The sequence below is a fragment of the Elephas maximus genome, chromosome 8, assembly GCF_024166365.1.
Source record: "Elephas maximus indicus isolate mEleMax1 chromosome 8, mEleMax1 primary haplotype, whole genome shotgun sequence".
NCBI classification, from domain to species: Eukaryota; Metazoa; Chordata; class Mammalia; order Proboscidea; family Elephantidae; genus Elephas; species Elephas maximus.
The window spans coordinates 10738961-10766895 of record NC_064826.1 but is presented as its reverse complement, the minus strand read 5'-3'; the positions used below and the strand labels follow the sequence as shown (position 1 = coordinate 10766895).

Below are 27935 nucleotides of genomic sequence, written 5' to 3'. Positions count from 1 at the left end.
ATTAATATTTTTCAGATCCTCAAAAGAAAGATTCAGAGACCAAGACATAGCATCACGTGACAGAGACAGGAATTCAAGAGACAGATCACCTCGTGACAGAGATCGGAAAGATAAGAATCGGTCCTATGAGAGCGCTAATGGCAGATCAGAAGACAGGAGGAGCTCTGAAGAGCGCGAAGCAGGGGAGATATAGTAGCGGAGTGCCTGGCCTCAGTCCTTAAGCTTCCTCTGAGTTACCTACTATTGTTTAGTTTACAGCAGTTCAGGGCATACATCGAGCAGCCCAGACACCGACCCAGCTAGGCCAGACGGACCGGGTCTGACTCCATGGGAACGGAACCGGCTTTCCTTGATGGAGCCGAAAACGACATCCATAGTTTCTGGTGACCCTGTAATACGATTCTGAAAGGATTCTCTGTTCACAGTTTTCTATAATAAGACGCCGATCTCTGATTTCTTCTTTCTAGTAGGAGTGATAGTGAATGAATTGTTACCTGCCTTGGGCTTTTTTTGAATGTTTGTAAGATGCTGTCTTCCTTTCTGGTCCAAACAGCAGCCGCTTTGGGATTTTTTCCTTTTAATTCTTCCTGACTTTTGTATTCTCTAATACCTCCGCCCTCCACTTGTGAGAGAAAAGGGGCAGGGAAGCAATATAACTTGTGCTCTAAGGTTCTCTTCCCATTATGAATTACTAGCTGATTACAGTTCAAGCATTTATACTGGAATGTGTGCTGGAGAAATTGAAAATGTTGGATTTTGTTTTCTTTTGTGTTTAACAGTGCCTATTTAGAGCTGGAAGTTGAACAGCTGTTGCATTACATACTTTTGCTTTTTTATTGAAATTTTGAAATCAAATATGTCTTGATTTTCTGTTGTATGGAATTGCTATATGTTCAGGGTGTTCTGAGGGGGGAGGGGGCAGGGACTCTTTCGTAAGCACTTGTTTTATTTTGCGTGTGGAGTATAAAGGCTACACCCTTATTGTAAAAAGTAATAATAAATTGAAAGAAACAATCACCACCACCATCATTAAACTGTAACTTGTCTAGTCAGTTGTCACTAGAAATGTTTGCCGCGGGCATTTCCCCTCTCCTGTCCCATCATGAACAGGGACTTACTGGGCATGGCACCCCAGGAAATAAGTACAGACTTGCCAAGATTCCCCAGGAACTGTTGCTCCCCTGGGTCCCCGTGCTGGCCGTATGCCAGCTACCCCAGGGCTGCCTGTGACAGCCACTGCAGACAAGGACTGGGCCTGCAGAAGAAATTGGTCTGTTTTGTTTTTTCCTCATTCAGAAAAGTGAAATAAAAACACAGCGTAACCAACTAATGAGACTAGCGGTTTCTGCATTGAAGAGCTGTAGACCCACCAATGACTTAAACCCTATCACTGGTGAATCTAGAAAGCCTGAGGGAAAAAACACATTATGTAATGACATTTGTGTCTGTGAATATGATGAACTAAGGTCTCTTTTCACTACTCGTTTCTGCCTTTGATCCCCAACGTTTGACAGATCTGACGTGACAGAGAAATGCAGACCTCAGCAAGAAAGACGAGCTAATGTCAATCTGAGTAACATCAGATCCACCTCTAAGAGGGACACTCATCAGTGCTCCCCAGCGTACCCAGCTGTGCCTCATTTACGGAAACTCTCCTGCCCTCTCTGGGTCCGCATGTTAAACTTACAGAGGTTAATGGGCATCGATGATGGCCCATTTCTCTTCTCCCTTTCTTTCTTTGGTTGCAGAGAAACTTTTGTATATCAGCTTTGTTCCTGGTGGTCTGCTGCGCTGTCCTAGAAAGGGAAAGTCCAACAAGCACTTAGAACTTGGAGCCCTGGGTGGGGAGTGAGAACCAAAGGTTTGGCGGTAAGTGCGAGGAAGAGTGTCTCGGACCTGACCTGTCAGAGCCTGTGCATATCCGGGTGAGATATTTAACTCTAAAACATGACTGAATTGTATGTTGTAGCATCATTTGTGCAGTTGGAACTAATCTTTGTTCTCTGCCTAATCATAAATGATTGGAAAGTATCACACTGTCTGTTATCAGCTCCTGCTGTGTCTGTGAGTTGGGGGCAGTATAGGCTGCCCAGCCTGCAACACACCGTCAGTCGAGAGCTCGTGAGGGATGCAGTCGTCCCGGGCTGTGATCTCGCAGACCACTTCAGCAGCCCGGCCCCTCAGTGAGTGACCCCGATGGGAATCTGTTTAGAACACTTCCGTTGCTTAGATGCTTCTAGTACATAGACTTTGGGTAAACAGTCTGTATATTTTTAAATCATCCTTGAGGCAGGCCAACCACTCTAAATTAGAATCGTAAAGTCTCGATACCTGTTTCTCTCTCCTGCTGTCATACATACACGTGATTTTTGGTACTTCTGTGTTACCTGGTTACTGTGGTAGAAAGTGTAACTGAGCCTAGTCACATCTCATCCTCTGGAGGTGTCACACTCAGTGTTTTCCTCAGTAAGACCATACTCCCCCAAGGGTCCTTTGCTGACCTGGATCAACAAAAACATATAAGTAGGCTTTTTTTTTTTGTAAGAAAGACTTTGCTACCTCTCACTATTGAGCTTGAAAGCAAGGTTTGACTTACGTTTATCTTTTCTAAATCCTATTTTAAGAGTCCTTATTTTAATAAGCTATTTAATAATGGCTTTCAACATTATTTTAATAAGCTATTTAATAATAGCTTTCAACATGAGCTGTTTAAGCCAGAGCAAAAAAAGCTTTTTTAGGCAGAGTTCCTCGGATACGGTCTCCGAACTCTCTCAGAATTACGAGAGATACATGGATGACCAGTGAGCATCTGAAAAAATGCTAACCATCACTATCAGGAAGGTGCCCATTAAAACCCCAGTGAGACGGCACTGCACATCCGCCAGAATGGCCACAAGTAAAAAGACAACACCAAGTGCCGAAGACGCGGAGCAGCCGGAACTCGGGTGTTTTGCTGGTAGGGACGCAAAGGTGGTACAGCTACTGTATAAAATAGTGTGGCAGCTTCTTGTAAATGAAACGTATCCTCGCCATGTTGCTGTGTGCCGTCAAGTCGGTTCTGACTCATAGCTACCCTGCATGACAGCAGAACTGCCCAGTAGGGTTTTCTAGGCTGAAAATCTTTATGGGAGCAGCTCACCACGTCTTTTCTCCTTTGGAGCCTCTGGTGGATTTGAACGTCCGACCTTTTGGTTAGCAGCCGAGTACTTAACCATTGTGCCACCAGGGCTCCTTGCATCCTCACCATAAAAAAAATACAGCCCAGTAATTCCACTTCTGAGAGAAATGAAAATTCACATCCACACAGTGGCTCGTATTGGAATGTTCATAGCAGCGTTATTTGTAACAGGCCCAGATAGCCAAAAACTGAAGACAAGTGAATTATTACCATCAACTAGAGAGTGAAGTAGTTCAATTGTGATGTAGCCCTACAAAGGGAAGAACTGCTCCTACATGGGGCAACATGAATACATCTTGGAAATTTTGCTAAAACAAGTTGCCTTTGAGAGCTCAGAAGAACAAGCCAGTGCAGGTGGCGACGTCCCTGGGCATGAATGCCAAACATTGGGGCTGTGTAACGTTCCCACTTCCGTCACGTGGAGAAGGAAAGCCATGCTTGGAAGGAGAGGCTGAAACGTGCGAGACTTTACCTCAGTGGAAGAAAGAATTACAGGCTGTAAAAGATGTCACAGGAGTAATTTTGTAGTTGTTCTCAAGCCAGGCTGCATATACATCAAAAACCTATTGTGGACCTTCTAAAAAAGATCTGATTGCTGTTTTTATCCAAGTAGTACGGTTTTCTTAGTACTGAATGGTGTACGTTAAAAATCAGCTCCCTCAAAACCCCATTTCTGTTCTTTGGAGACAAACATTTAAACAACCTTTTAGAATTATATACAGTAAAGTACACGATCTTAAGTGTACAACTTGGTGAATTTTTACATATGTGTACACTCACCTCCAGCCAGATCAAGACGTAGACCATTTCCAGGCGCAGCGGTTAAGAGCTCGGCTGCTAACTAAAAGGTCAGCAGTTCCGATCTACCAGCTGTTCCTTGGAAGCCCCATGGGGCAGTTCTGCTCTGTCCTGTAGGGGCGCTGTTTTGAGTCAGAATCGACTCGGCAGCAGTGGGCTTTTGGTTTTGAATGTTCCTGGGGTCCCTTCCAGTCAGTGCCCCCTACTCCCAAGACAGCTGTTATTCTGACTTACATCGCCACTGACTAGTTTTAAGGCAACCACTTTGTCTGTTTCATTTAGTGTTTGTCTTCATATTTCTAAATAATAGGGTTATTCTGCTATTTCTTGGTTTGCTAAGTTTTGACAGTAGCTGTTAGCTTCCTGCTGCCTTACTGCCCTTCCTTACCAAGTGAAGCTTTAATGATTTACACATTTCCAGGCCTCCAGCAACACATCCATCACTCATCACCCCTACCCTGACCAGGGTCCCCATTCTTTCATCCAGAATGTCGATTCTCTACTTAGAATGACAGTAAAGTACCAGATGCTGTTTGTTGTTCGTTGATTAGCACATCCTGTCCCTATAAGGGGAGGACTTTAAACCTCAGCACCTTTGTCCTTAAAACTGGAGATGAGAACACTAACATCTCCCTCAGGGTTGTGAAGGTTAAAAGGTTAAGATAGATAATGTCTGCTTCCATCAGAGGAGCAGCGACCCTCATTGCCTGGACCCAGTAATGCATCCCTTTGGCCATTTGGGTGCTTCTGTAATGTGAGGTTTCCCTGAGGTACAGACTGTACAGGAAAGGCAGGATAAATGTGTGATTCTTACTATTTACCAGTTTTGGGTGTTCTCCAAAGGTGACCAAATGAACTTTTTTTTTTAATAGTATTATGATTTCGTGTATTGAAACATCCTTTATATGTTTCAACTCATGACAGTTAAGTATTCCAATGTTGAGCCAGGGAAAGCCTCTTCAAGTCGGTCCTTAGTTCTCTTGATGTGACCCTGGTACCTTGCTTTCCCTACCAAACACAAGTGGTGTTTTAAGTTATTCCAGAGCTTAGGAAACAAGAACTCCTAGGTTCTTTTAACAAAGTTAGCATAGCATTAAAAGTCAATAAAATAACATTCAGAAGAAAAAACTTAAGAACAAATAATTTTAAATATTGTTGAAAAAGATTAACATGAAATTTTGGCGAATAGCTTGCGGCAATATATATTAAACACCTAATTCTACCAGCTGCTGTCAAAGTCAGTTCTGACTTAGGGCAACCCCATGTATTGCAGAGCAGGACTGTGCTCCACAGGATTTTCAGGGCCGTGACCTTTGGGAAGATCACCAGGCTCCTTTTTATTAGATGAGCATGACTGCAACACCCAGGGACTCCAGAAGTAGCAGCTGCCGGGGGTCCTATATACAGTTGTCAAAACTCAATGAACTGCACACTTACAGACCTCATTTAGCTTGACTGTACAATATATTGATATTTCAGTATAAACTGGGTTTTTTAAAACAACCTTATATGTTTATGCTTTTAAAAAACATGGCTTTGAGAAAGGATCCGTGACACAAAAAAACAGTAATCCCTGTTGGAGATGTATGTTAGCTCTTTTGTCTACTTACGTCTTCTACTGTCTGTATCTCCTACCTTCTCATTTTTATTTTCCATCTCTCCGAAATGCACTCTGGGCTGTTTTCCTCAAATTTATCTTCCAGTTCACTTTATTGTCTCTTCAGCTCTTTCTGTTATTCAGCCTGTCCACTAGCTGTTAATATCAACAACTGTATTTTTCATCTCTAGAAATTCTCTTTGGCTCTTGAAAAATTGTCTGGTTTTTGTTTTCTTAGTCGGAACACTTTTCCATGCCTTTAATCTCTTATGATGAGCCTACCAGTGAGGACCCCACCAGTGAGGACCCCCAACAGTGGATTATGGGGACACCCCTACAGAGCAGTTTGAATTGGCTTCTGCTAGGTTCAAGGGTGTCAACAGCCTAAGCAATCCTGATGCTAATTTCTCTTGGAGGTTTCCCTAGGATGCCGGTAGCCTAAACTCAAATTCTGCACCAGCGGGGACCCAGACCTAGAGTTTCATGCTATCAGTGGAAACGTTTTTCATCCGGGGAGGAGAGGAGCGTCCTTGTCATCCCCTGTTGGCACATGACTTTTTCTAGTCCACCCTTTCTAATTTTGCACCTTGTGTTTATCCAGGGCCAGAGTTCCCATCCCATATAAGCATGAGAATAGCCCAGCAATCACCAGACTAGAGCTTCCCCTCCTGCATGGACCAGAAAACCAGCTCACAGGCTTTCTTGTCTGGTTTTCAGTCCTGTCTTCAGGGTTTCTCTTTCCTATGAGCGAGCACAACCAGACATGAACAGTTATCTTGCCTGCATCAGCTGTCCCACAATGTTGAAAAAATTTTAATTGTGAAATATTTCCAACAATTGGTTTTTAAAGTTAACAACTGTGCTGGATGTTGCTGTTTTTTGACTCAGATTTTCTATTTAGCTGGTACTGCCTTGAGCACCGGAGATGAGAGGACAGCCGGTGACATTACACCTAGGCCCAGCGTGAGCCAGTGACGTGCCTAAACAGAGAAAACATGCTGTGGTGAGAGACATTTCTTTCTGACAAAAAGCAAAGTAGAAGTCTGTGTCTCCACTTTCTCACCAAAGGGTGGTGCATGTGCCCTAAAATTCTTTGCTGCCCCTTCCACGGAGAGATGGGGTGTACTTCCCTCCCCTTGAAAGCGGGCTGGCTCTGTGACTTCTTTAGAACAATAAAATGTGACACTGTGACTTAATTAAGACCAGCCCTTAATTAATGTAGCTCACACCATCCCGCCTCCACGACTCCTCCTTTTTGGGCTCCAGCTGCCGTGCTATGAGGAAGCCCAAGCAGCCATGTGGAAACACACAGGTGGAGCAAAACCACAGCCCCCAGCAGGCAACCAGCACCACATTGCTAGCCATTTTGGACCTTCCAGCCATCCCAGTGCTTCAGGCAACATGACTGAAGCAGAATCACCTGGTCAACCCACAGAATCACAAGGGAAAAATACATGTTATGGGACAAAGAATTGTTAGGCAGCAACAGAAACCGAAGCAGTGGATGTGTCATGGGTGTCTCCACAGGCAGGCCTCACTCCCCCTGAAGGCCTTCACCCAGCTCCCACTGAAACCGTTTGCTCGGCAGTGTGCTGGAACCGAGAGAGCATGGCCTTTGGAGGCACAGCACGGGCTTTAACTCTAGACATTCCACTTTCTAGCTGAATGATTTTGAGTGGTATTGAAAAGGCCAGGTGAGAGATTTGTGCACACTTGTTCCCTACAGACATACATGCAGTTTCTCAAGGCACAGACACAGGACACATGAAACAGCACACCCAGCTTCCTGCCCACGGGCAGTGGTGGAGGCTGAGACACCCACCTCTTTACATGGGGCCAGAAGTCCCCATCACCCTGTGTAGTGGTGGGCACTGTCTCATCACAGACCTTGCACCCCTTTCCCCAGATCCCTACGCAGTTCTGCACAAGCTGCTGGTCCAGGTGCACAGCCAACGTTCAGCCGGGAGAAAACAGGAAAGGCGCTTGTGCCTGAGCACTAAGTCTGCAGGTGTGGGCTCCTGTTGTTTGCTGGGGTCTCTGCAGGCCCTCTGGGCCCACTCTGTCAGTCTTTACTGTGAAGGCCCTTCCCTGAGCCAACCTGCAAGGCCCCTTCGGGCTGGTTGTCCCCACAGCTGTGGGGAGAGCACTGCCTGGAACCCTCTACGTTTCTCACTCAGGCCCTCGCGTCACGGTGACCTCGCCTAGCAAGCTGTGATGTCTCCTCCGGTACCCGCCTCAGGTGCCATGCTCTGGGCCTGGTCCCTTGCAAGCCTCCTTCTGCAGCCCTAGGCCAGCTGTCTGGCAGGAGGGACACCCCCTTTCCTCCGGGCTGGCCACGTCTTTTCTTCTGGGTCTGCGCGTGGGGACTGCTGGAAATGCGGTCACCGCAATGTTGTCCTCATCTCACCATCCCAGTGCACAGCCAGCAGGCCGCCTGCTCCAGGAAGGGGCGTGCGTACCGAGCAGGCATGGGGTGCGGGGGACAGCCGCTTTGCGGACGGAGAGGCCGGAGAGGCCGAGGCTCAGGAACACAACCAGCCACCCCTACGCCGCTGAGCAAACCGGCTCTGGGGGCTGGGGACCACAGCCTCCATCCTGCACCTGTGGCCTTCTCATTGGAAGTCCAGCTCCCGCCGCGCCCACCCTGCTGCCCGGCTCCCACACGGCCTCTCCGGGGCCACGGTGCCCAGGGCCAGGGTGAGCCCTCCGAGTCACTGGGGCGCCTGGGCACAGATCCACGGCCGGGGGGCGGTGCAGTCCAAAGCCACCAGCCTGCCTTCCTCCAGGCCGCCGCAGCTCAGTTCTGGGTGGTCGTCGTCTTCAGGGAGCCTGGGGGGAGGGGGGAGGAGGGGCGGGGAGGGCAGAGGAAGGGTTTTGAGGAGAAGAGAGGGTGGAAGGTGGGGGGGAGGGGCATGGTGCCAACCCTGCTGGGGACCCAGGGTGAGAGGACCCACTAGCATAGCGTGGCTGTGAGGTCCCCCAGTGCCAGAGGGGGTCGGCACAAAGGCCACACACGGAGGCCAGGGTAGGCTCCTGGGACTCAGAGCAGCAGAGGGGGAAGGACCGCGCCGCCCATGCCTGCTGTTACACTCAGTGCCCACAGTTGGACAGAGCCCCCCCCCGACCCGCGGTCACTCACAGCTGCAGCGGCAGGGGTGTGCCATCGGTCCAGTACCAGCCCTGGGGACCACGCAGGGCCCCCACCCAGGAGCGCGGGGCCACGTGGTGGTTGCTCAGGAAGCCCTGAGGGGAGAAGCCATCAGTGCTCATGGGTAGGCCCACCTGGATGCCCCCACCCAGCCACGCCGACCCGGGTCTCCCATCCCGGTTGCTCCTGCTGTCCCGTTTGCCATTGCAGGAAAGTGAACCAGGTCAACTTGGCTGGTCTCCAAGCCCCAGTCACTGTGCCATGGGCTCGGACGCAGAAATGAGAATGTGCCCCTCTTTGGGCCCAAGGAGGGGCAGAGTGGACACCAGGGAACCAGGGAGTTGAGAGGTGGGAACCAGGGAGTTGAGAGGTGGGAACCAGGGAGTTGAGAGGTGGGAACCAGGTGCAAAGCGGGGGCACAGTGGCGTCACTAGGGTTGGTGTCATCCAGTGCAGTAACTCCTGGTGTCACTCTCCCCCCCACCCACTGACCTCAGACCATACAGAACCTGGCCAGTCCCCGGGCACAGCAGCCTCCAGGTGCTCCCGCCGCTAAGGGCGCTAGCAGGTGTGCAGCCTGCCAGCTGCCCCAACCTCTGGCACCCATCAGCCACCTCTGCCTGTACCAGCACCTGGCCCAGCTGTGCCACGGCGCCCGCACCCCACCCGGCCCCCCAGTGACTCCGCATCGGTGCCCTACAGCTCACGCTCCACAGAAGTTTTACATGCAGTCATTTTGGTGTCACCTTTTCTGACAGCGACACCCAGTGCAGCCGCATCCCATGCCTCCCTAGTGATGCCACGGCTGGGGCACAGCCTGCTCAGCACGGCTGGCTGCAGAGGTCATCAGGAAAGACGAGTGTGAAGGGTGCCATCTGGGAGAAGGGCTGCAGTACATTAAGTGAGAAACCATAATCAAAGCCGTAGTGATTATAATAACGAAAAGAGGGTCACTATGAGTCGGAATCGACTCGACGGCACCAGGATCAATGCATACGCGTGTGGACACGCCAGGAACAAAAAAATAAAAGACACTGGTTTAAAAAATGTGAAACACACTGGAAACATTTTGTTTATATATTCCAAGTCCCAGCGGGGACCCACGCAGTGGGAGTGGGGATGCTGGACGTGGCCACAGTCTCTCTGGAATGGACTTTGGTGATTTGTAACAAGGGCAAAAACACCACTCCCACTGCTTCAATGGGTGACTCCACTTTGGGAATAAATCCAGGAACACAAAGAAGAGAAAATGAACTTATCCAAAGATACACAGTGCCCAAATGGTCGAAAATCAACTCCAAAACAAAGACGAGCGGTAAGGGGGCAGGCAAACTAGACTACTGGAAACGGCACTAGCAGAACGGAATGAATGAGAATGATGACGTTGTGAAAATGTGACCAATATCACTGAATAATTTGTGTAGAAATTATTAAACGGGAACCTAATTTACTGTGTAGACTTTCACCTTAACAAAATGTTATAAAAAAATCTAAATGAGTTTAATAAAAAGTTTACCACCTCAAAAAAAAGACGGCACAATGCTATCTGTAAAGAATCAGTAGATGGAAGCAACCAAGGTGCCCATCAATGAATGAATGGATAAATAAGGGTATATTCACACGATGGAATACTACACATCGGTAAAGAACACTGAGGAATCTGTGAAACGTTTCATGGAATCTGGGAGGCATTATGCTGAGTGAAATCAGTCAGTTGCAAAAGGACAAATATTGTATAAGACCACTATTATAAGAACTCGAGAAATAGTTTAAACGGAGAAGAAAATATTCTTTGATGGTTACAAGAGGGGAAGGATGGAGGCTGGGAGAGGAGTATTCACTAATTAGATAGTAGATAAGAACTACTTTAGGTAACTGGAAAGAGAACACACAATACAGGCGAGGTCAGCACAACTGGACTAAACCAAAAGCAAAGAAGTTTCCTGAATAAACTGAATGCTTCGAAGGCCACTGTAGCAGGGGCTGGGGTTTGGGGACCATGGTTTCAGGGGACATCTAAGTCAATTGGCATAATAAAATCTATTAAGAAAACATTCTGCATCCCACTTGGAGAGTGGCGTCTGGGGTCTTAAATGTTAGCAAGCAGACACCTAAGATGCATCAATTGGTCTCAACCCACCTGGATCAAAGGAGAATGAAGAACACCAAGTACACAAGGTAATTACAAGCCCAAGAGACAGAAAGGGCCGCATAAACCAGAGACAACATCAGCCTGAGACCAGAAGAACTAGATGGTGCCTGGCTACAACTGGTGACTGCCCTGACAGGGAACACAACAGAGAACCCCTGAGGGAGCAGAAGAGCAGTGGGATGCAGACCCCAAATTCTCATAAAAAGACCAGACTTAATGGTCTGACTGAGACTGGAAGGACCCCAGTGGTCATGGCCCCCAGACCTTCTGTTGGCCCAGGACGGGAACCATTCCCAAAGCCAACTCTTCAGACATGGATTGGACTGGACAATGGGTTGGAGAAGGATGCTGGTGAGGAGTGAGCTTCTTGGATCAGGTGGACACTTGAGACTATGTTGGCATCTCCTGCCTGGAGGGGAGATGAGAGGGCAGAGGGGGTTAGCAGCTGGGTGGAATAGACACAAAAATAGACAGTAGAGGGAAGGAGCGGGCTGTCTCATTAGGGGGAGAGCAATTGGGAGTGTGTAGCAAGGTACATAAAAGTTTTTGTGTGAGAGACTGACTTGATTTGTAAACTTTCACTTAAAGCACAATAAAAATTTAAAAAAAAATCAGTAGAAACCCCTCAGATGCTTAGCAATCAGGAAGTAACTAGGTAAATTATGGGATGTCAGCATGATGGAAAACTACGGTGATATTAAAAATGACAAGCATGTGAAAAATGTGGTTACACAGGACCATGTCAACAGGAAATCGTGCCAGGTGAAAACAGGAGCAGCCTGCACCAGGACGGGCTGCTGCTCACAACCCGTTAAAAACCCATTGCCACTGAGTGGATTCTGACTCTCAGCAACCCTATAGGACAGAGTAGGACTGCCCCATAGTTTCCAATGCTGGAATCCTTATGGAAGCAGACCGCCACATTCTTCTCCACGGAGCAGCTGGTGAGTTTGAACCGTTGACGTTTCTGTTAGTAGCCACTGTGCCACCACGGCTCCTGGTGGGGCTTCATTTAGCCTCACAGTGACCCCAAGAGGATGGCCAGCTGTTCATCCTGGCCCCTAAACCCACCCAACTCTACCACTCCATTCCCTTTTCCTTGCAGTTCGGATTCTACCCATCTGTTCTCATGTTAGCAAAAATGATGGGGTGGGGAAGCTTCGTCCCGAGGGTCATAAACAACTCCCAGGAAGTGCAGACCTCTGAGTAACTGATGGCACCAGGCCTGCTCTGGGTGATGGCCGAGATGGGCCTCCATGGCCCTAACACCCTCCACCAGCGTGATCCTAAGCAGAACTTCCTTCACGCCGGGTAGTTTATGCCTTAAAATAAGGCAACTTATTTTCTTTGCCTTTATACATTTGTTTCAACATTAAAATGTTTCAGATTACTTAGTTTTCCTAATTCTCTGACTTAAATTACTCACATTCTAATCTTTCCAGATATCAAGCTGTTTTACCTTCAGTGTGTACACTGAATGTAGCTCCTTCCCTCCTCCACCCAAACAAAAGCTGCAGCTGTCACTGAAGCCCTGAGGGGCACGTCCTGTCCTCTGCCCCACAGTCCTAAAGGGTGAAGACAAGGAACACTGGAACTTGCTCCTGTTTTCCACCTTGGAGCAAAGGTGACTCTTGGGGAAGTGTATCCCGTGGCTGGGGATACGCCCTGCACCTCTGGCAGCGCTAGCTCGTGGAGCGGGGCCCTCCTCATCTCCTGCCTGTCCTCCCACAGCCCAGAACTCAGGAGGCACCCAGAGCCCCACAGGGTCATCGTCCACACTGGAACTACCTGTGAGCCAAGCCTTAGCTTCGGTAGTTCTGCAGGGAAGGAGTGTGCGTGGACTCTGCGGTACTTTTCCTGCGTGTTCACCTGTATTTCAACGAGCGATCCTGTATGCTTGGCTTAAAAAACAAATTCTTCATCTCCAGCTAGGTTTGCAGTTTGGATAGTTAAATCCATCTGCCCCATTAAAGCAGCCCCTGTGTAATGCGAATGGTTAACGTGCTTGGCTGCTAACCCAGAAGCGCCTCAGAAGACAGGCCTGGTGGTCTATTTCTGAAAAAATCAGCCACTGAAAACCCCGTGGGTCACAGTTCTGCTCCGACATACACGGGGTCACCATGAGTTGGAGTCGAACCTTTTGAGGGAGGCTCGCTGCTGAGCTAAGGTCAGGCGCCATCCTGGGTTGGAGCTGTATGACTGGGGGCGGGGGGGGGGGGTGGCAGTGCAGGGTGGCAGCGCAGGGCTCTTCCTGGTGGCACGTGCTGGGTCTTTCCGTCCAGGCTCTGGGATAGTTCCCTGCACAGCCTGGTCCCACAGAGACTCAGGGCCTGGGCAGAAACCATCATATACTGATCTCGTGCCCTCGTGAGCTGCCATCCCCTAACCAGAGCATATTTTTTTTGTAGAACGTTCAGCAAATACAGAAAAAGTCAAAGAAAATAAAACCGCCCATAATCTTGCCGCCCAGCACTAGTCACAATGAAACTATTGAAATATTTCCTTTCATTTTTTTTTTTTCTGTGCACATATATTTACCATATTGAGGTCATAAACTATTTTTTCCATTTACATTGTATCTTTTTCCTTGCCCCATGCATTTGGTCTGGCACCTGGTGTGGCATATAACAGGCACTCAAGAAGAATAAATGAAAAGTTTAAAAATGTAGATACACTTTGATCCTTGGTTTCTCCTTTGAGATATTTATCCTGAGGAAATAAAAAAAAAGATGCATAAAAATATAAGCATAAGGGGTTTTATCACAGCATTATCTATGACAGTGGCAAAACAAAACAGGAAGCAACGAAATATCTATGAATACTGTCACTGCTGCTGCTGCTACTGTCGTTAGCCGTGATAGAGTTTTCTGTGTCAAAATGCTAAGCCATTTCTGTACATATTTTATTTAACAACCCTGTGAAGTGTGTTCTGTTGCACCTGCTTTAGAGATGAGGAAACAATTAATGAGGGAAATACACGTAACCACAGCTCCAATTAGTAAGCACAGTGTGCTAGGCACCGTGATAAAGGCTTTGAACGCCTTACTTCATTTCATTTTTTCAGAAATCAGTGAGACCTGTAATTTCATTACGGACGTATTAACTCAGGCACCATGCCTGAGGCCACATGGCTGGCAGGTGGCAGAGCCAGGACTCCAGTAAGTCCAGCGGGACTCTCCCAGCCCACCTCACCACCAAGGAAGCCAAGCTTCAGTAGGATTTTAAGTTCAAGTACAGTTTAAGTAGGATACTTAATGATCTGGGGGACCTCATCGCGTTTGCTGAGGGGGAAAAATAAAACAGGTTATAAACCGCACACCTGTTTTTGTTTTAAGGAAAAAGTTAAATAGATGTGCCTAGGAAAGAGACTGGAAGCAAGCACTCCAAAAGTCTATGTTAGTGACTATCACTAGGTAGCACATAATGAAGACAATTTATTTTCTTTACAATGTTTTGTTTTCCAAACTTTTTGTAATGAACACATGACTTAGCAACAAGAAAAAATACATAGTACTAAGAAATACTGGTGTGTGTGTGCGTGTGCTGTGTGCTGTGTGCTGTGTGCGTGTGCTGTGTGTGTGATGTGTGAGTGGGAATGCAGTGTGTGTGAAGTGTGCATGTGTGGGGGGGTGTGGTGTGGTGTGGTGTGGATGAGTGTGGTATGCCTGTATGGTGTATGTGGGATTGTGCGTGTATATATGTGGTGTGGTATGTATGTGTGGGGTGTGTGGCGTGTGTGTGTGTGGTGTGGTGTGTGATGTGTATGTGTGGTGTGTGTGTGACATGGTGTGTATGAGTGTGGTATCTATGGTGTATATGGGCTGTTGTGTGTTGCCAGTGTGATGTGCACATGTGGGGTGCGTGGGGTGTATGGTGTGTGTGTGGCGTGTGTATGTGTGCTGTGGTGTGTATAAGTGTGGTGTGTAGGTATGGTGTGTGTGGGTGTGCGCTGTGGGGTGGAGTAGGTATGCCTCCCCACTGACAAGCTCACTCCTGCTCTCTTTCCTGCAGGCTCTCAGGAGGCCTTCTCTTTGCCGCTCTAGGGCAGGAACATGTCTGGTGCCCAGTTCCTGGGCGTTCTGTTCCTCCTCTCACTCTCAACGTCTGTCTGTCCCCAGCATGGTGGCATGCACAGAGAGGTGAGTTGAGGTCTCAGGCAGGGTGTGATGGTGAGAGTGGGCAAGAGGCAGGGCAGGAATCTAAACAGAGAGGATTGGGCCACCGGGCCATAGATTGTGTCTGAGCAGGTTCTGCCACCTCAGAGCCGGCATTTCTTGATCCCTGGCCCCAGGACCAAGCCTGGATCCCCGATCCTTCTGTAATGTGTGACAGGCATGTCCAGGGAACTTTCCCAGATTAGAGAGAAACAGTCCTCCACCACTGCATGGGACCGAAAAACTTAGATTTCAGGACTGGACAGGGACAGCACAGAAGGGAAAACTGGCTAATTCTCATGCATGGACAAATCTGAAGGAAAATATTAACAAGTCAAATCCAGAAGTGTTTGGAGGGAAAAATCATGGCTATGTAAGGTTTATGCCCAGAATGAAAAAAAAAAAAAAACAATGTAATTCCCACACTAAGAAATTAAAGGAAGAAACAAAAAGATATCATCTCAATGGATACAAAAAAAGCACTCAATGAAATTAACCCCATTCCTGTTTCAAACTCTTAACAAAGTACGAATAGAAGAGAATACCCTTCAGTGATGAAAATAGAAAACAAAAAGTAAGAGTGGGAGGAGACCACAGCAGATGAGAAATGTCAACAAAGGATGATTGACTGAAAGTCTATAAAAGAAGCACTTACACCTTTTCCTTCCCCAAGGCCCACTCACCTCCCTGATGCAGCCAGGTCACTAGCAGAACTCTTTGGAGAGGAACCAGAGGAGATTTGGGATCCTGAATACCAGGTTCAACTGAGGGAGAGGGTACTACACTAAAAAGGGAGGGATTAAATGCTACATGCCTACAGGTGTCTGTCAGTTTGTCGTACTGTGCGGGCTTGTGTGTTGCTGTGATGCTGGAAGTTATGCCACTGGTATTCAGATACCAGCAGGGTCACCCATGGAGGAAAGGTTTCAGCTGAGCTTCCAGACTAGGAAGAAGGACCCGGCAGTCTATTTCTGAAAAGCATTAGCCAGTGAAAACCTTATGAATAGCTGACGTAGTGCTGGAAGATGAGCCCCCAGCTTGGAAGGCACTCAAAAGACAACTGGGGAAGAGCTGCCTCCTCAACGTAGAGTCGGCCTTAATGATGTGGATGGAGGAAAGCTTTCGGGACCTTCATTTGCTGATGTGGTACGACTCAAAATGAGAAGAAACAGCTGCAAACATCTATTAATAATCGGAATATGGAATGTACGAAGTATGAATCTAGGAAAACTGGAAATCGTCATGGAACGCATAAACATCCATATCCTAGGCATTAGTGAGCTGAAATGGACTGGTATTGGCCATTTTGAATCGGACAATCATATAGTCTACTATGCTGGGAATGACAGCTTGAAGAAGAACGGTGTTGCATTCATCATCAGAGAGAACGTTTCAAGATCTATCCTGAAGAACAACGCTGTCAGTGATAAGATAATATCCATATGCCTACAAGGAAGACCAGTTAATACGACTATCATTCAAATTTACACACCAATCACTAGGGCCAAAGATGAAGAAATAGAAGAATTTTATCAGCTGCTGCCGTCTGAAATTGATTGAACATGCAATCAAGATGCATTGATAATTACTGGCGATTGGAATGCAAAAGTTGGAAATGAAGAAGGATCAGTAGTTGGAAAATATGGCCTTGGTGACAGAAACAATGCTGGAGATCAAATGATAGAATTTTGCAAGACCAACGACTTCTTCATTGCAAATACCTTCTTTCACCAACATAAACGGAGACTATACACATGGACCTCGCCGGATGGAACACACAGAAATCAAATTGACTACATCTGTGGAAAGAGATGATAGAAAAGCTCAATATCATCAGTCAGAACAAGGCCAGGGGCCGACTGTGGAACAGACCATCAATTGCTCATATGCAAGTTCAAGATGAAACTGAAGAAAATCAGAGCAAGTCCATGAGAGCCAAAATATGACCTTGAGTATACCCCACCTGAATTTAGAGACCATCTGAAGAATAGACTTGACACATTGAACACTGGTGACCCAAGACCAGAGGAGTTGTGGAAGGACATCACCCGTGAGGAAGGCAAGAGGTCACTGAAAAGACAGGAAAGAAAGAAAAGACCAAGAGAGATGTCAGAGGAGACTCTGAAACTTGCTCTTGAGCATCGAGCAGCTAAAGCAAAAGTAAGAATTGATGAAGTAAAAGAACTGAACAGAAGATTTCAAAGGGCATCTCGAGAAGACAAAGTAAAGTATTATAATGACATGTGCAAAGACCTGGAGATGGAAAACCAAAAGGGAAGAACGCGCTCAGCGTTTCTCAAGCTGAAAGAACTGAAGAAAAAATTCAAGCCTCGAGTTGCAATAGTGAAGGATTCCATGTGGAAATATTAAACGATGCAGGAAGCAGCAAAAGAAGATGGAAGGAATACACAGAGTCATTATACCAAAAGGAATTAGCTGATGTTCAACCATTTCAAGAGGTGGCATATGATCAGGAACCGATGGTACTGAAGGAAGAAGTCCAAGTTGCTCTGAAGGCATTGGCGAAAAACAAGGCTCCAGGAATTGATGGAATATCAATTGAGATGTTTCAACAAACAGATGCAGCGCTGGAGGTGCTCACTCGTCTATGCCAAGAAATATGGGAGACAGCTTCCTGGCCAACTGATTGGAAGAGATCCATATTTATGTCTATTCCCAAGAAAGGTGATCCAACCGAATGTGGAAATTACAGAACAATATCATTAATATCACACACAAGCAAAATTTTGCTGAAGATCATTCAAGAATGGCTGCAGCAGTATATCGACAGGGAACTGCCAGAAATTCAGACTGGTTTCAGAAGAGGACGTGAAACCAGGGATATCATTGCTGATGTCAGATGGATCTTGGCTGAAAGCAGAGAATACCAGAAGGATGTTTACCTGTGTTTTATTGACTGTGCAAAGGCATTCGACTGTGTGGATCATAACAAACTATGGATAACACTGAGAAGAATGGGAATTCCAGAACACTTAATTGTGCTCATGAGGAACCTTTACATAGATCAAGAGGCAGTTGTTTGGACAGAACAAGGGGATACTGAGCAATTTAAAATCAGGAAAGGTGTGCATCAGGGTTGTATTCTTTCACCATACCTATTCAATCTGTGTGCTGAGCCAATAATATGAGAAGCTGGACTATATGAAGAAGAACGGGGCATCAGGATTGGAGGAAGACTCATTAACAACCTGCGTTATGCAGATGACACAACAATCCTTGCTGACAGTGAAGAGGACTTGAAGCACTTACTAATGAAGATCAAAGACCACAGGCTTCACTATGGATTACACCTCAACATAAAGAAAACAAAAGTCCTCACAACTGGACCAATGGGCAACATCATGATAAACGGAGAAAAGATTGAAGTTGTCAAGGATTTCATTTTACTTGGAGCCACAGTCAACAGCCACGGAAGCAGCAGTCGAGAAACCAAAAGACGCGTTGCACTGGGCAAATCTGCTGCAAAGGACCTCTTTAAAGTGTTGAAGAGCAAAGATGTCACCTTGAAGACTAAGGTGGGCCTGACCCAAGCCATGGTATTTTCAATTGCATCATATGCATGTGAAAGCTGGACAATGAATAAGGAAGACCGGAGAAGAATTGACACCTTTGAATTGTGGTGCTGGTGAAGAATATCGAATATACGATGGACTGCCAAAGGAATGAATGAATCTGTCCTGGAAGAAGTACAGCCAGAATGCTCCTTAGAAGCAAGAATGGAGAGACTGCATCTTACATTCTTTGGACATGTTGTCAGGAGGGATCAGTCCCTAGAGAAGGACATCATGCTTGGCAGACTACAGGGTCAGCGGAAAAGAGGAAGACCCTCAATGAGGTGGATTGACACAGTGGCTGCAACAATGAGCTCAAGCATAACAACGATTGTAAGGATGGCTCAGGACCGGGCAGTGTTTTGTTCTGTTGTGCATAGGGTCGCTATGAGTCGGAACTAACTGGACGGCACCTAACAAAACAACAACAGCCTACAGGTGAAACCTCCTGTCCTCTTTCCCTTTTGCTCCTACGATATGAGTTTAGCATTCACTAAGAAAATAGATGCCATTACAGAATGGTTTCATAAACAATTCTATAGTAGAATCCTGGTTAAAAGAGAGAAAATGCAGAACAGAATTGAAAATTCTCATGGAATCCAGACTTTCAGGAGCCATGGAGGCTGGATGAACCCCAGAAACTATTTCCCCAAGATAATCTTTAAGCCTTAAACCAAAAATATCCCCTGAACAATATTTTAACTTAACTAGTAAAGAATGTCTACTTTGAGCATTGTGGTCTCTTAAGATCTCTGTACATGGGATCAAACTGACAACAGCAACTCAAAAGATTAGACAGGAACCTTAGAGGCCAATGAGTTTATATTAATAGAGGAGGAACAACTTGGAAAAGGAAGGTGAGAATGATGGCACAACTCAAAGAATGTAATCAATGTCACTGAATTGTACATGTAGAAATTGTTGAATTGGTGCATGTTCTACTGCATATATTCTCAACAGCAACATCAACAAAAAAATTAATTAATGAAAAGAAAATGCCTGAGCCCTTGTCTGATCTCCCTATAGCAGTCTATAGCAAAGTCTGCCTCTGAAAAAGCTCAAATATATCCACTCATTCCAACGCACCACCCCTGACATAAAGCTTCCAATCTGCTATTTAGTGCTTTAGTCTTAAATACGACTGCTAAGATCATCAGAAATTTAAGGAAAAAAACAATGACCAGAAAAAAAGGTACTCACAGAAAACATACTGCAGAGAGCAGAAGAAAATGTCAAAAGCACAATATGTAATATCCATAGTGGGATATGGGAAGATATTACATCCATGAAACAGGAACGGGACACAATAAAAAAAGAACATCTAAAGAACTAAAAATAAAAGAGTTCTTAAAATTAAAAATACAGCAGCATAAATAAAAATGAAGGAAAAAAAACCCCACAAACGCATATTATTGTTAAATTTCAGAACACTGAGAACAAAGGAGAAGACCCTGAAATTTTCCAGAGAAGAAAAAAAAATAAGAGTCACATACAAGGGATTGAGAATCAGACTTCTCAATGGCAAGACTAAAAGCTAGAAGATAATGGAGCAAAACCTGTGCAATTTTGGGGGGAAACCTTTCCAACCTAGAATTTTATACCCAACCAAGCTATCATGCAAATGAGAGAGCAGAATAAAAGCATCTTCAGTCATGAAAGTTTTCAAGAAATTTGCCTCTCGTGGACTTTTTCTCAGGAAGTTTACAGACGATGTGATCCATCAAGAAAACCAGGAAAAAGAAATACACTGGGTCCCACATAGGAAAGAGGCAAAAGGCATACCTAGGATGCTGGTGAGCAGGAATTCCACACAGTAACTGTGCAGCAGACCTAGGGAGCATCCAGTCCTCCCTGGCCTTTTGTCATGGATTGAATTTTTTCCCCAAGAAATGTGTGTATCAATTCGGCTGGGCCATGATTCCTAGTATTGTGTGATTGTCTGCCATGTTGTCATCTGATGTGATTTCCCTATGTGTCGTAAATACTGCCTCTATGATGTTAACGGGTGGAGCGGGGGAGTTGTGTGGATAAGGCAGGACTCAATTTCTGGGACTGGATCATTTCTTGAGCCAGTTTCTTTTTGGATATAAAAGACAGAAGCGAGCAGAGAGACAGGGGGCTCTCATACCACCAAGAAAGCAGTGCTGGGCCTAGAGCGTGTCCTTTGGACCCAGGGTTCCTGTGCGGAGGAGCTCCTAGTCCAGGGGAAGATTGAAGAGAAAGACTTTCCTCCAGAGCCCACAGAGAGAGAAAGCCTTCCCCTGGAGCTGACGCCCTAAATTTGGACTTTTAGCCTACTTTACTGTGAGGAAATAAATTTCTCTTTGTTGAAACCATCCACTTGTGGTATTTCCATTACAGTGGCACTAGATAACTAAGACACCTTTGTTCAGTTTTTTTGAAAAGCCCACACTTTCTTGCCCACCAGTGTCTTAGCATATACTATTCCATCTTACCAGGATACTCTTCCCTGCCTAGTTCATTCCCACTTACCTTTCAGATTTCAACTTAAACATCACTTCCCAAGGGAAGCGTTCCCTGCCTTTCAGCCGTGTCTTCTTGTCACAGATGCTTACAGCATCCCTGACCTTTAGGCCACATCCCCCTGTCATAGACTCTATGGCATCCAATCTTCAGGCCTCGTTCTCCTGTCATATATGCTCACAGCACCGCACACCTTCCCTTCATAGCCACATCAGCACAGACTGGCCCCTAAGCCCACTGTTCACTGCTCCAGCCTTCCCAGCCCCCGCCTTCTTGTAATGAAAGTCAGTCGAAGACATGGAGAACTCACTTCTGTGCCCCTGCACGTTGCTACCTTGGACACGTCACTATTTCTCCATGCCTTGGGGAATTCTCTGACGTATTGCTGACTAGATCTTCAAGGTGCCTTTGGGTGCTAGCAATCTGTCATCTGTAGTGACCCCCACAGGCCTCCACTGGTCCCCTGCCCTTCTCACCTGGGTGTGGCTCAGCAGTGGGAGGGTGGCGTGGTGGGCTGAGCAGAAAGCCTGGCTGGCCTCCCAGGCCTGAGCATCTGCAGAGAGATAGAAGCACTGCTCCTCCACCCACATCCAGCCCTGGGGGCACCGCCGGCAGCCGGCCCCTGCAAGCAAGAGACATAGTGAACCACTTATAGCCACTAAAAAACAAACCCAGGATGCCTTGATGGGGGCAAGTCTAGAGGGATGGAGCTGGCTAGGAAAGGGGCCGGGCCCGGGAAGGTGACACAGTCCGTGTACAAAGTTCCCTGGGGCAGGGGGCTGAGACCCATTGCTCATCAGGCACAGGCGGCCTAGTGGGAGCAGGGAGCTCTTTTCTCTTGGCATAAAAGCACTCCTTACTCGACAAGCATCTCCCTGGGGAGATGCCTCCTGCTAATTCTCCAAGGTGAGGTAAGAGCCAGAAACAGCCCTGATGGGGAGGCAAGGGAGAGGGGACTTAGAAGAGGGCACCATACCTGCTCTTGCAGCCAGGGCCACCATGGTGACCGTGGACACCGCCAAGAGAAAGGCCATGATGGCCAGGGCCCAGCGCAGGGACTTCATGTACATGGGCAGTCCTGGGGAAGAGAGAGACGCAGGTCAGGAGACCACCCACCGCAGCTGCCTCAAAACCACACCGACGTCACACCAGGCCATGTGCCCACCTCAGAACCCTGCCCACCTCAGAGCCATGCTGCTGTCATGCTGGCCATCACTCCTACCTCAGTACTGCCCCCTAGTGCAAGAAACCACAATAAACCATTGGGTTCAGGTTAGGATTTCACATTTGGGAGGAAGATGTAGATGCTCTGCTTCTTAAATAATTACCAAACCCATACGCATTGCTGTTGAGTCCTATTCCCACTTCTAGCGAACCAACAGGCCAGAGTACAACTGCTCTATAGGGTTTCCAAGGAGCAGCTGATGGATTCGAACTGCCGACCTTTTGGTTAGCAGCAGAGCTCTTAACCACTGTCACCAGGACTCCTCTTAAATGATTAGAAGGCATGAAATTTCTAAGGGACTTCACCCCACCATGAGAATAGTAATAATATGGCAAGTATGATGTCTATCTCCTTCCTACTCAGCGTCTGCCCCTCTGCCCCGCCCTCCAGCTTCCACCCAATTTCCTTTTCAATCCACAAGTTATCTCTGATACTACACCCTCTGAAGTCAACACCTTCTGGGGTCTATACCCTCTGAGGACTATACCCCCTGCTTACTTTCTCACACTTTCATTTTCTACATTGTGACTACCCTTTGGTACTAGATTGAATAGTGTTCCCCCCACAAAAAAAATTCATGTTGTAATTTTATTTGGAAATGTACATTTGCATATGTAATTAGTTATACCAGAGCAGGGTGGGCCCTAATCCAGTGCGACGAGTGTCCTTATAAAAGACACAGAGAGATGGAAGACGGCCATGTGCAGACAGGCAGAGACTGGAGTGACACAGGAATGCCTGGGACCACCAGAAGCTGGAAGACACCAGGAAAGATCTTCCCCTAGAGGCCCCAGAGGGAGCACGACCCTGCTGGCACCTGGATTTTGGCCTTTTAGCCTCCAGGCTGTGAGAGAATGAATTTGTGTTGTTTTAAGCAACCAACTTTGTGGTACTCTGTCATGGCACCGTAGGAAATGAATACACCTTCCTATCCTGCCAACAAAACACCATCTACCTCAGCTGTCGATGGACAGCTCTCTCCAAACAAGGGAAGGAAGAGAGAAAGCCACACCCCACCATACTCACAGTGGCTTCCTCCCTCAGAAGGGGATGTGAAGGAGCTGGGCAGCACGTGACCACGAGGGCAAGTCATGGAGCCTGTGCCTTAGTTTGCCCCTTTGTGCCTTGAGGTCACCAGCACCTAACCATACCCGACCCTAGATGTTAAGGTCACCACGAGCAGAAACCATGTCGCACATTTCCTCATTCAAGCAGCTTCCTGTGGACCAAGCCTCAGCCACACTCTGGGAAAACCACATATCCCAGAAAGCAAAACCAAAGCTCCAAGGCTATGCACCCACCTTGCAGCATTTCCTGTCTGGTATCTCTCCCTGTCTACCTTCTTCACATCCCACGGTGACCAGCCTCAACTCCAGAACACAATTTCTATGTGGCTTATTGTTGTTGTTAGGTGCATAGTCTGTTCTGACTCATAGCGACCCTACACACAACAGAATGAAACACTGCCCAGTCCTGTGCCATCCTCACAATCGTTGCTATGTCTGAGCCCATTGTAGCAGCCACTGTGTCATTCCATCTTGCTGAGGGTCTTCCTATTTTTGATGACCCTCTACTTTACCAAGCATGATGTCCTTGTCCAGGGACTGGTCCCTCCTGATAACGTGTCCAAAGTACATGAGCATCCTTGCTTCCAAGGAGCATTCTGCCTGTACGTCTTCCAAGACAGATTTGTTTGTTCTTCTGGCAGTCCACGGTATATTCAGTATTCTTCGCCAACACCGTAATTCGAAGGCGTCAATTCATCTTTGGTCTTTGGTATTCATTGTCCAGCTTTCCCAGCATTTCCCAGGCAGTTGAAAACATCATGGTTTGGGTTCTACTCACCTTAGTCCTCAAAGTGACATCTTTGATTTTTAATGCTCTGTAGAGGCTTTGGCAGCAGCTTTGCCCAATGCAATGTGTCCTTTGATTTCTTGACTGCTGCTTCCATGGGTGTTGATTGTAGATTCAAGTAAAATGAAATCCTTGACAACTTCAATCTTTTCTCTGTTTACCATGATGTTGTTTATACGTCCAGTTGTAAGGATTTTTGTTTTCTTTTTTGTTGAGGAGTAATCCATACTGAACGCTGTAGTCTTTGATCTTCATCAGTAAGTGCTTCAAGTCCTTTTCACTTTCGGCAAGCAAGGTGTGTCATCTGCATATTGCAGGTTGTTAATGAGTCTTCCTTCAGTCCTGACATCGCATTCTTCTTCATATCATCCAGCTTCTCGGATTATTTGCTCAGCATACAGATTGAATAAGTATGGTGAAAGGATGCAACCCTGACGCACACCTCTCCTGATTTTAATCCACGCAGTATCCCCTTGTTCTGTCCGAACAACTGCCTCTTGATCTATGTACAGGTTCCTCATAAGCACAATTAAGTGTTCTGGAATTCCCATTCTTTGCAATGTTATCCATAATTTGTTAAGATCCACACAGCCTTTGTGTAGTCTACATGGTTACACTCCCTCATCACCCAACCCACCCTTTCAAATCAGTTTCTTTATAGATTCTGATTAAAAGCTACAGACCCACTGTGGTAGGCAGAATAGAGTCCCACCGAAAATGTCTCCACCCTAATTCCTGGGACCTGTGACTATGTTGGGTTACATGGCAAAGGGGGAATTTTTTATCAGGGTCGCTATGAGTCAGAATCGACTCGATAGCAGTGGGTTTGGTTTTTTTGTTTTGGATCAGCTAACTACACCTCACATACTCTGGACGTATTATCAGGAGGGCCCAGTCCCTGGAGAAGGACATCATGCTTGGTAAAGTAGAGGGTCGGTGAAAAAGAGGAAGGCCCTCAATGAGATGGATTGACACAGTGGCTGCAACAATGGGCTCAAGCATAACAGTGATTGTGAGGATGACGCAGGACCGGGCAGTGTTTTGTTCTCTTGTACGTAGGGTCACTATGATAACCTTGAAATGGGGTGATTATCTGGGTTATCTGGTGGGCCCAGTGTCATCACAAGGGTCATTATAAGTGAAAGATGGAGACAAAAGAGAGAAGTCAGAGAGATGGTGGCGTGAGAAGGACTCAGCTCAACCTTGCTGGCTTTGAAGATGGAGGAAGGGGGCTGGCCATGAGCCCAGGAATGCAGTGCCTTCTAGAAGCTGGACAAGGCAAGGAAATGGAATCTCCCCATGAACTTCCAGAAAGGAACGTAGCCCTTTTTAACCGAGTCAAACCCCTTCCAAACTTCCGACCCACATAATTGTTTAAGACAATAAATTCGTCATTTTCAGCTACACACACTTACATGAAATTTGTTACAACAGTGACAGCAAACTAACATACCCATCACGCAGAGAAACATGCCCACGCCAAGCTCTGCCAAAGCCCCCCAGTGACCAGAGTCCCTGACCCCACCATGTCTAAGAACCCCTCTGCACAGTGGCCCCTGGGACTTGCTTCTGCCCTGCTGGCCTGTCCCGCCTTTCCATGGGCTGAACTGTTGGCAGTTTGCCAGTTGGGCAGGACTCTTGGCCTTCCTGTCTCTGTCCCTGCCAGCTCTCCACCTAGAAGAGGCCCAGCACCCCCAACTCCTACTCACCCTTCACACTCAGCTCTGGGAAGCTTTCCCATGCCCCCAAGTTCACTGACCACTCCCTCTCAGTTCCTTGTCCCGGATTGTTTATATCTTTTGTCGGCTCTTTCTTCCTTCCATTCAACTCACTCCACTCACCCTTCCCTCCCGCCCCCCCCCAAAGAAAACCCACACACCCCCCAAGCGTAGTCCTCACTCAATATCTGCTAAAGGATGAGTTTTTGGGGCCAGATGCTCCACAAGAGAGTGGAGAGAAAGGGGAGCCTGAATCCACTGGAATTAAGTGATCAGCTACAAGCCGAAAGGTTGGCTGTTTAAGCCACCCACAGGCATCTCAGAGGAAAGGCCTGGCAATCTGCTTCCAAAAGGTCACAGCCTTGAAAATCCCGTGGAGCAGCTCTACTCTGCACATATGGGGCTGCCATGAATCGGAAGGGACTCCAGGGCCAGTGGTTTCGGCCTGCGGCTGAGGGCAGAGGGCAGCCGGGCTCCTAGGCTCTGCCACCTCCGCCACGTGAGAAAATCTTTACCTCTCCTTTCTGCCCTCTCTGTCTCTTCTTCTCAAAGACGCTGTGGCCACTAAGCGGGCTGTGGGTGGGAGGTTTTATTCTTCTCCTGCAAACTCTTGGAATTACTTAGCTCAAAAAAAAAAAAAAAATACTCAGGGTGTTAACTAATTCCTCAGCCCCGGAGGCCTGGCATGGTGGGGACTGATGTCTGGATCCCGGCCTCGTACGGAGTGGGGACTCTTCCGGGTCCCAGCCCCGAAACCAGGAGGCGTGGGGATGGCCGCCGGGTCCCGGCCCCGTACCAGGACGAGTGGGGACGGAGGTCTGGGTCCCGGTTCCGTGCGGGGCGGGCGGGCGGGCGCCCTCTTACCCATGAGCTCGATGGCGCGCGGCAGCCTCGTCCCCTTGGCGTGGGGCAGCAGCGCGGCGCCCTCCTTCCCGTCCAGGCCCAGCTCGCGGCAGCGGCAGTAGCCCGGGGGCGACTCCGGGGATCCCTCGGCGGGGCCTGCGAGCTCCCCGGCCCAGGGGGCGGCAAGGGGGCTCTGGGTGGCGCTCGGGGACGGCAGCGGGGACTCGGGGACCGGCACGGTGAGGAAGCGCGTGGGCGGCACGGGCGAGGGGGCCCGGCCGCCCGCCGCGCCCACGGGCTCCACGCGCACGTCCACCTGCAGGTCCATGGGCGCCCAGGCCCCGGGCTCGGGCCCCGGCGTGTCGCCGTCGCGGGGCGGCTCGGCGACGGGGCTCGGCGGCTCGGGGCCCCCGGGGTGGTGGAAGGCGCCGTAGCCCATGCCCAGCGACCGCGGGCGCGCGGGCCGCCTCCTCTCGTCCCCCGCGGGGCCCGGGCTGCGCGGGGGGCTGTCCGGTCGCCGCGCTTCCTCCGCGGGGCCCGGCTCCGGCTCCGGCTCCGGCCCCGGCTCCCGGCTGCCCAGCGGCTCCATCGGCAGCTCGGGCCCGGCCCGCTCTGCACCCGAGGCAGCCCCTACCCGCTCCATCCGCGCGCCCAGCAGCGGGCACACCTGGGCCAGGTGGGGAGCAGCCGCACCTCCCGCGCTGGGATTAGTGTGGCGGGCGCCGAAGCGGCCAAGCCACGCCCGTCCCTGGCGGGCCACTGTGATTGGCAGTCGTTGGAACAGAACTAGGGGGTCCTGCGTGGTTTGAAATCAGGAAAGGTGTGCATCAAGGTTCTGTCCTTTCGCTCTACCTATTCAGTCTGTATGCTGAGCAAATAATCCGAGAAGCTGAACTATAGGAAGAAAACATGGCGTCAGGACTGGAGGAAGGCTCATTAAAAACCTGCAGCATGCAAAGGACACAATCTTGCTTCCGGAAAGGGAGGAGGACTTGATGAAGGTCAAAAGCCACAGCCTTCAGTATGGACAGTGTGTCTGACCCAAGACCTCAACATAAAGAAAACAACACCCCTCACAACTGAACCAATAAGCCACATCATGATAAATGGAGGAAACATGGAAGTTGTCAAGAATTTCATTTTACTTGGATCCACAATCAACGCCCCTGGAAGCTGCAGTTAAGAAATCAAAAGACGCGTTGCATTGTGCAAA

General features: G+C 48.1%; 2 protein-coding genes across 9 annotated transcripts in view; one reads left to right on the top strand and one right to left on the bottom strand.

Moving 5' to 3' along the window:
- The window catches only part of LUC7L2 (LUC7 like 2, pre-mRNA splicing factor), a 50328-nt gene extending 46961 nt beyond the window's left edge, over positions 1–3367 (top strand). For all 7 annotated transcript variants that reach the window (XM_049893252.1, XM_049893251.1, XM_049893253.1 and 4 more), the window contains one exon: positions 16–3367. In XM_049893252.1, the coding sequence (XP_049749209.1) occupies positions 16–193 (178 nt within the window). In that variant the 3' untranslated portion in view covers positions 194–3367. The remainder of the gene's footprint in view (positions 1–15) is intronic.
- Positions 3357–27627, bottom strand: KLRG2 (killer cell lectin like receptor G2). Of its 2 annotated transcripts, XM_049893255.1 has the most exons (5): positions 26744–27625; positions 22059–22160; positions 21559–21704; positions 8713–8816; positions 3357–8402 (listed from the first exon to the last, which is right to left on the bottom strand). In XM_049893255.1, the coding sequence occupies exons 1-5, from the start codon at positions 27363–27365 to the stop codon at positions 8285–8287; spliced, it is 1092 nt and encodes a 363-aa protein (XP_049749212.1). In that variant the 5' UTR covers positions 27366–27625; the 3' UTR covers positions 3357–8284. The 2 variants fall into 2 exon arrangements, with proteins under 2 accessions (XP_049749212.1, XP_049749213.1); XM_049893256.1 differs by lacking the exons at positions 3357–8402; positions 8713–8816 and adding an exon at positions 13292–13581 and having other exon boundaries at positions 26744–27627.
- Between the last annotated feature and the right edge of the window lie 308 nt (positions 27628–27935).

Bases quoted from the DNA above. Each gene is read 5' to 3' on its own strand.
- KLRG2 (XM_049893255.1), bottom strand. From the start codon at position 27,365: ATGGAGCGGGTAGGGGCTGCCTCGGGTGCAGAGCGGGCCGGGCCCGAG. The intron at 22,161-26,743 runs GTAAGAGGGCGC...TCTCTTCCCCAG, and splicing joins GCGCGCCATCGAGCTCATGG to GACTGCCCATGTACATGAAG. The intron at 8,817-21,558 runs GTGAGAAGGGCA...TTCTCCCCTCAG, and splicing joins CACTGCTGAGCCACACCCAG to GGCTTCCTGAGCAACCACCA.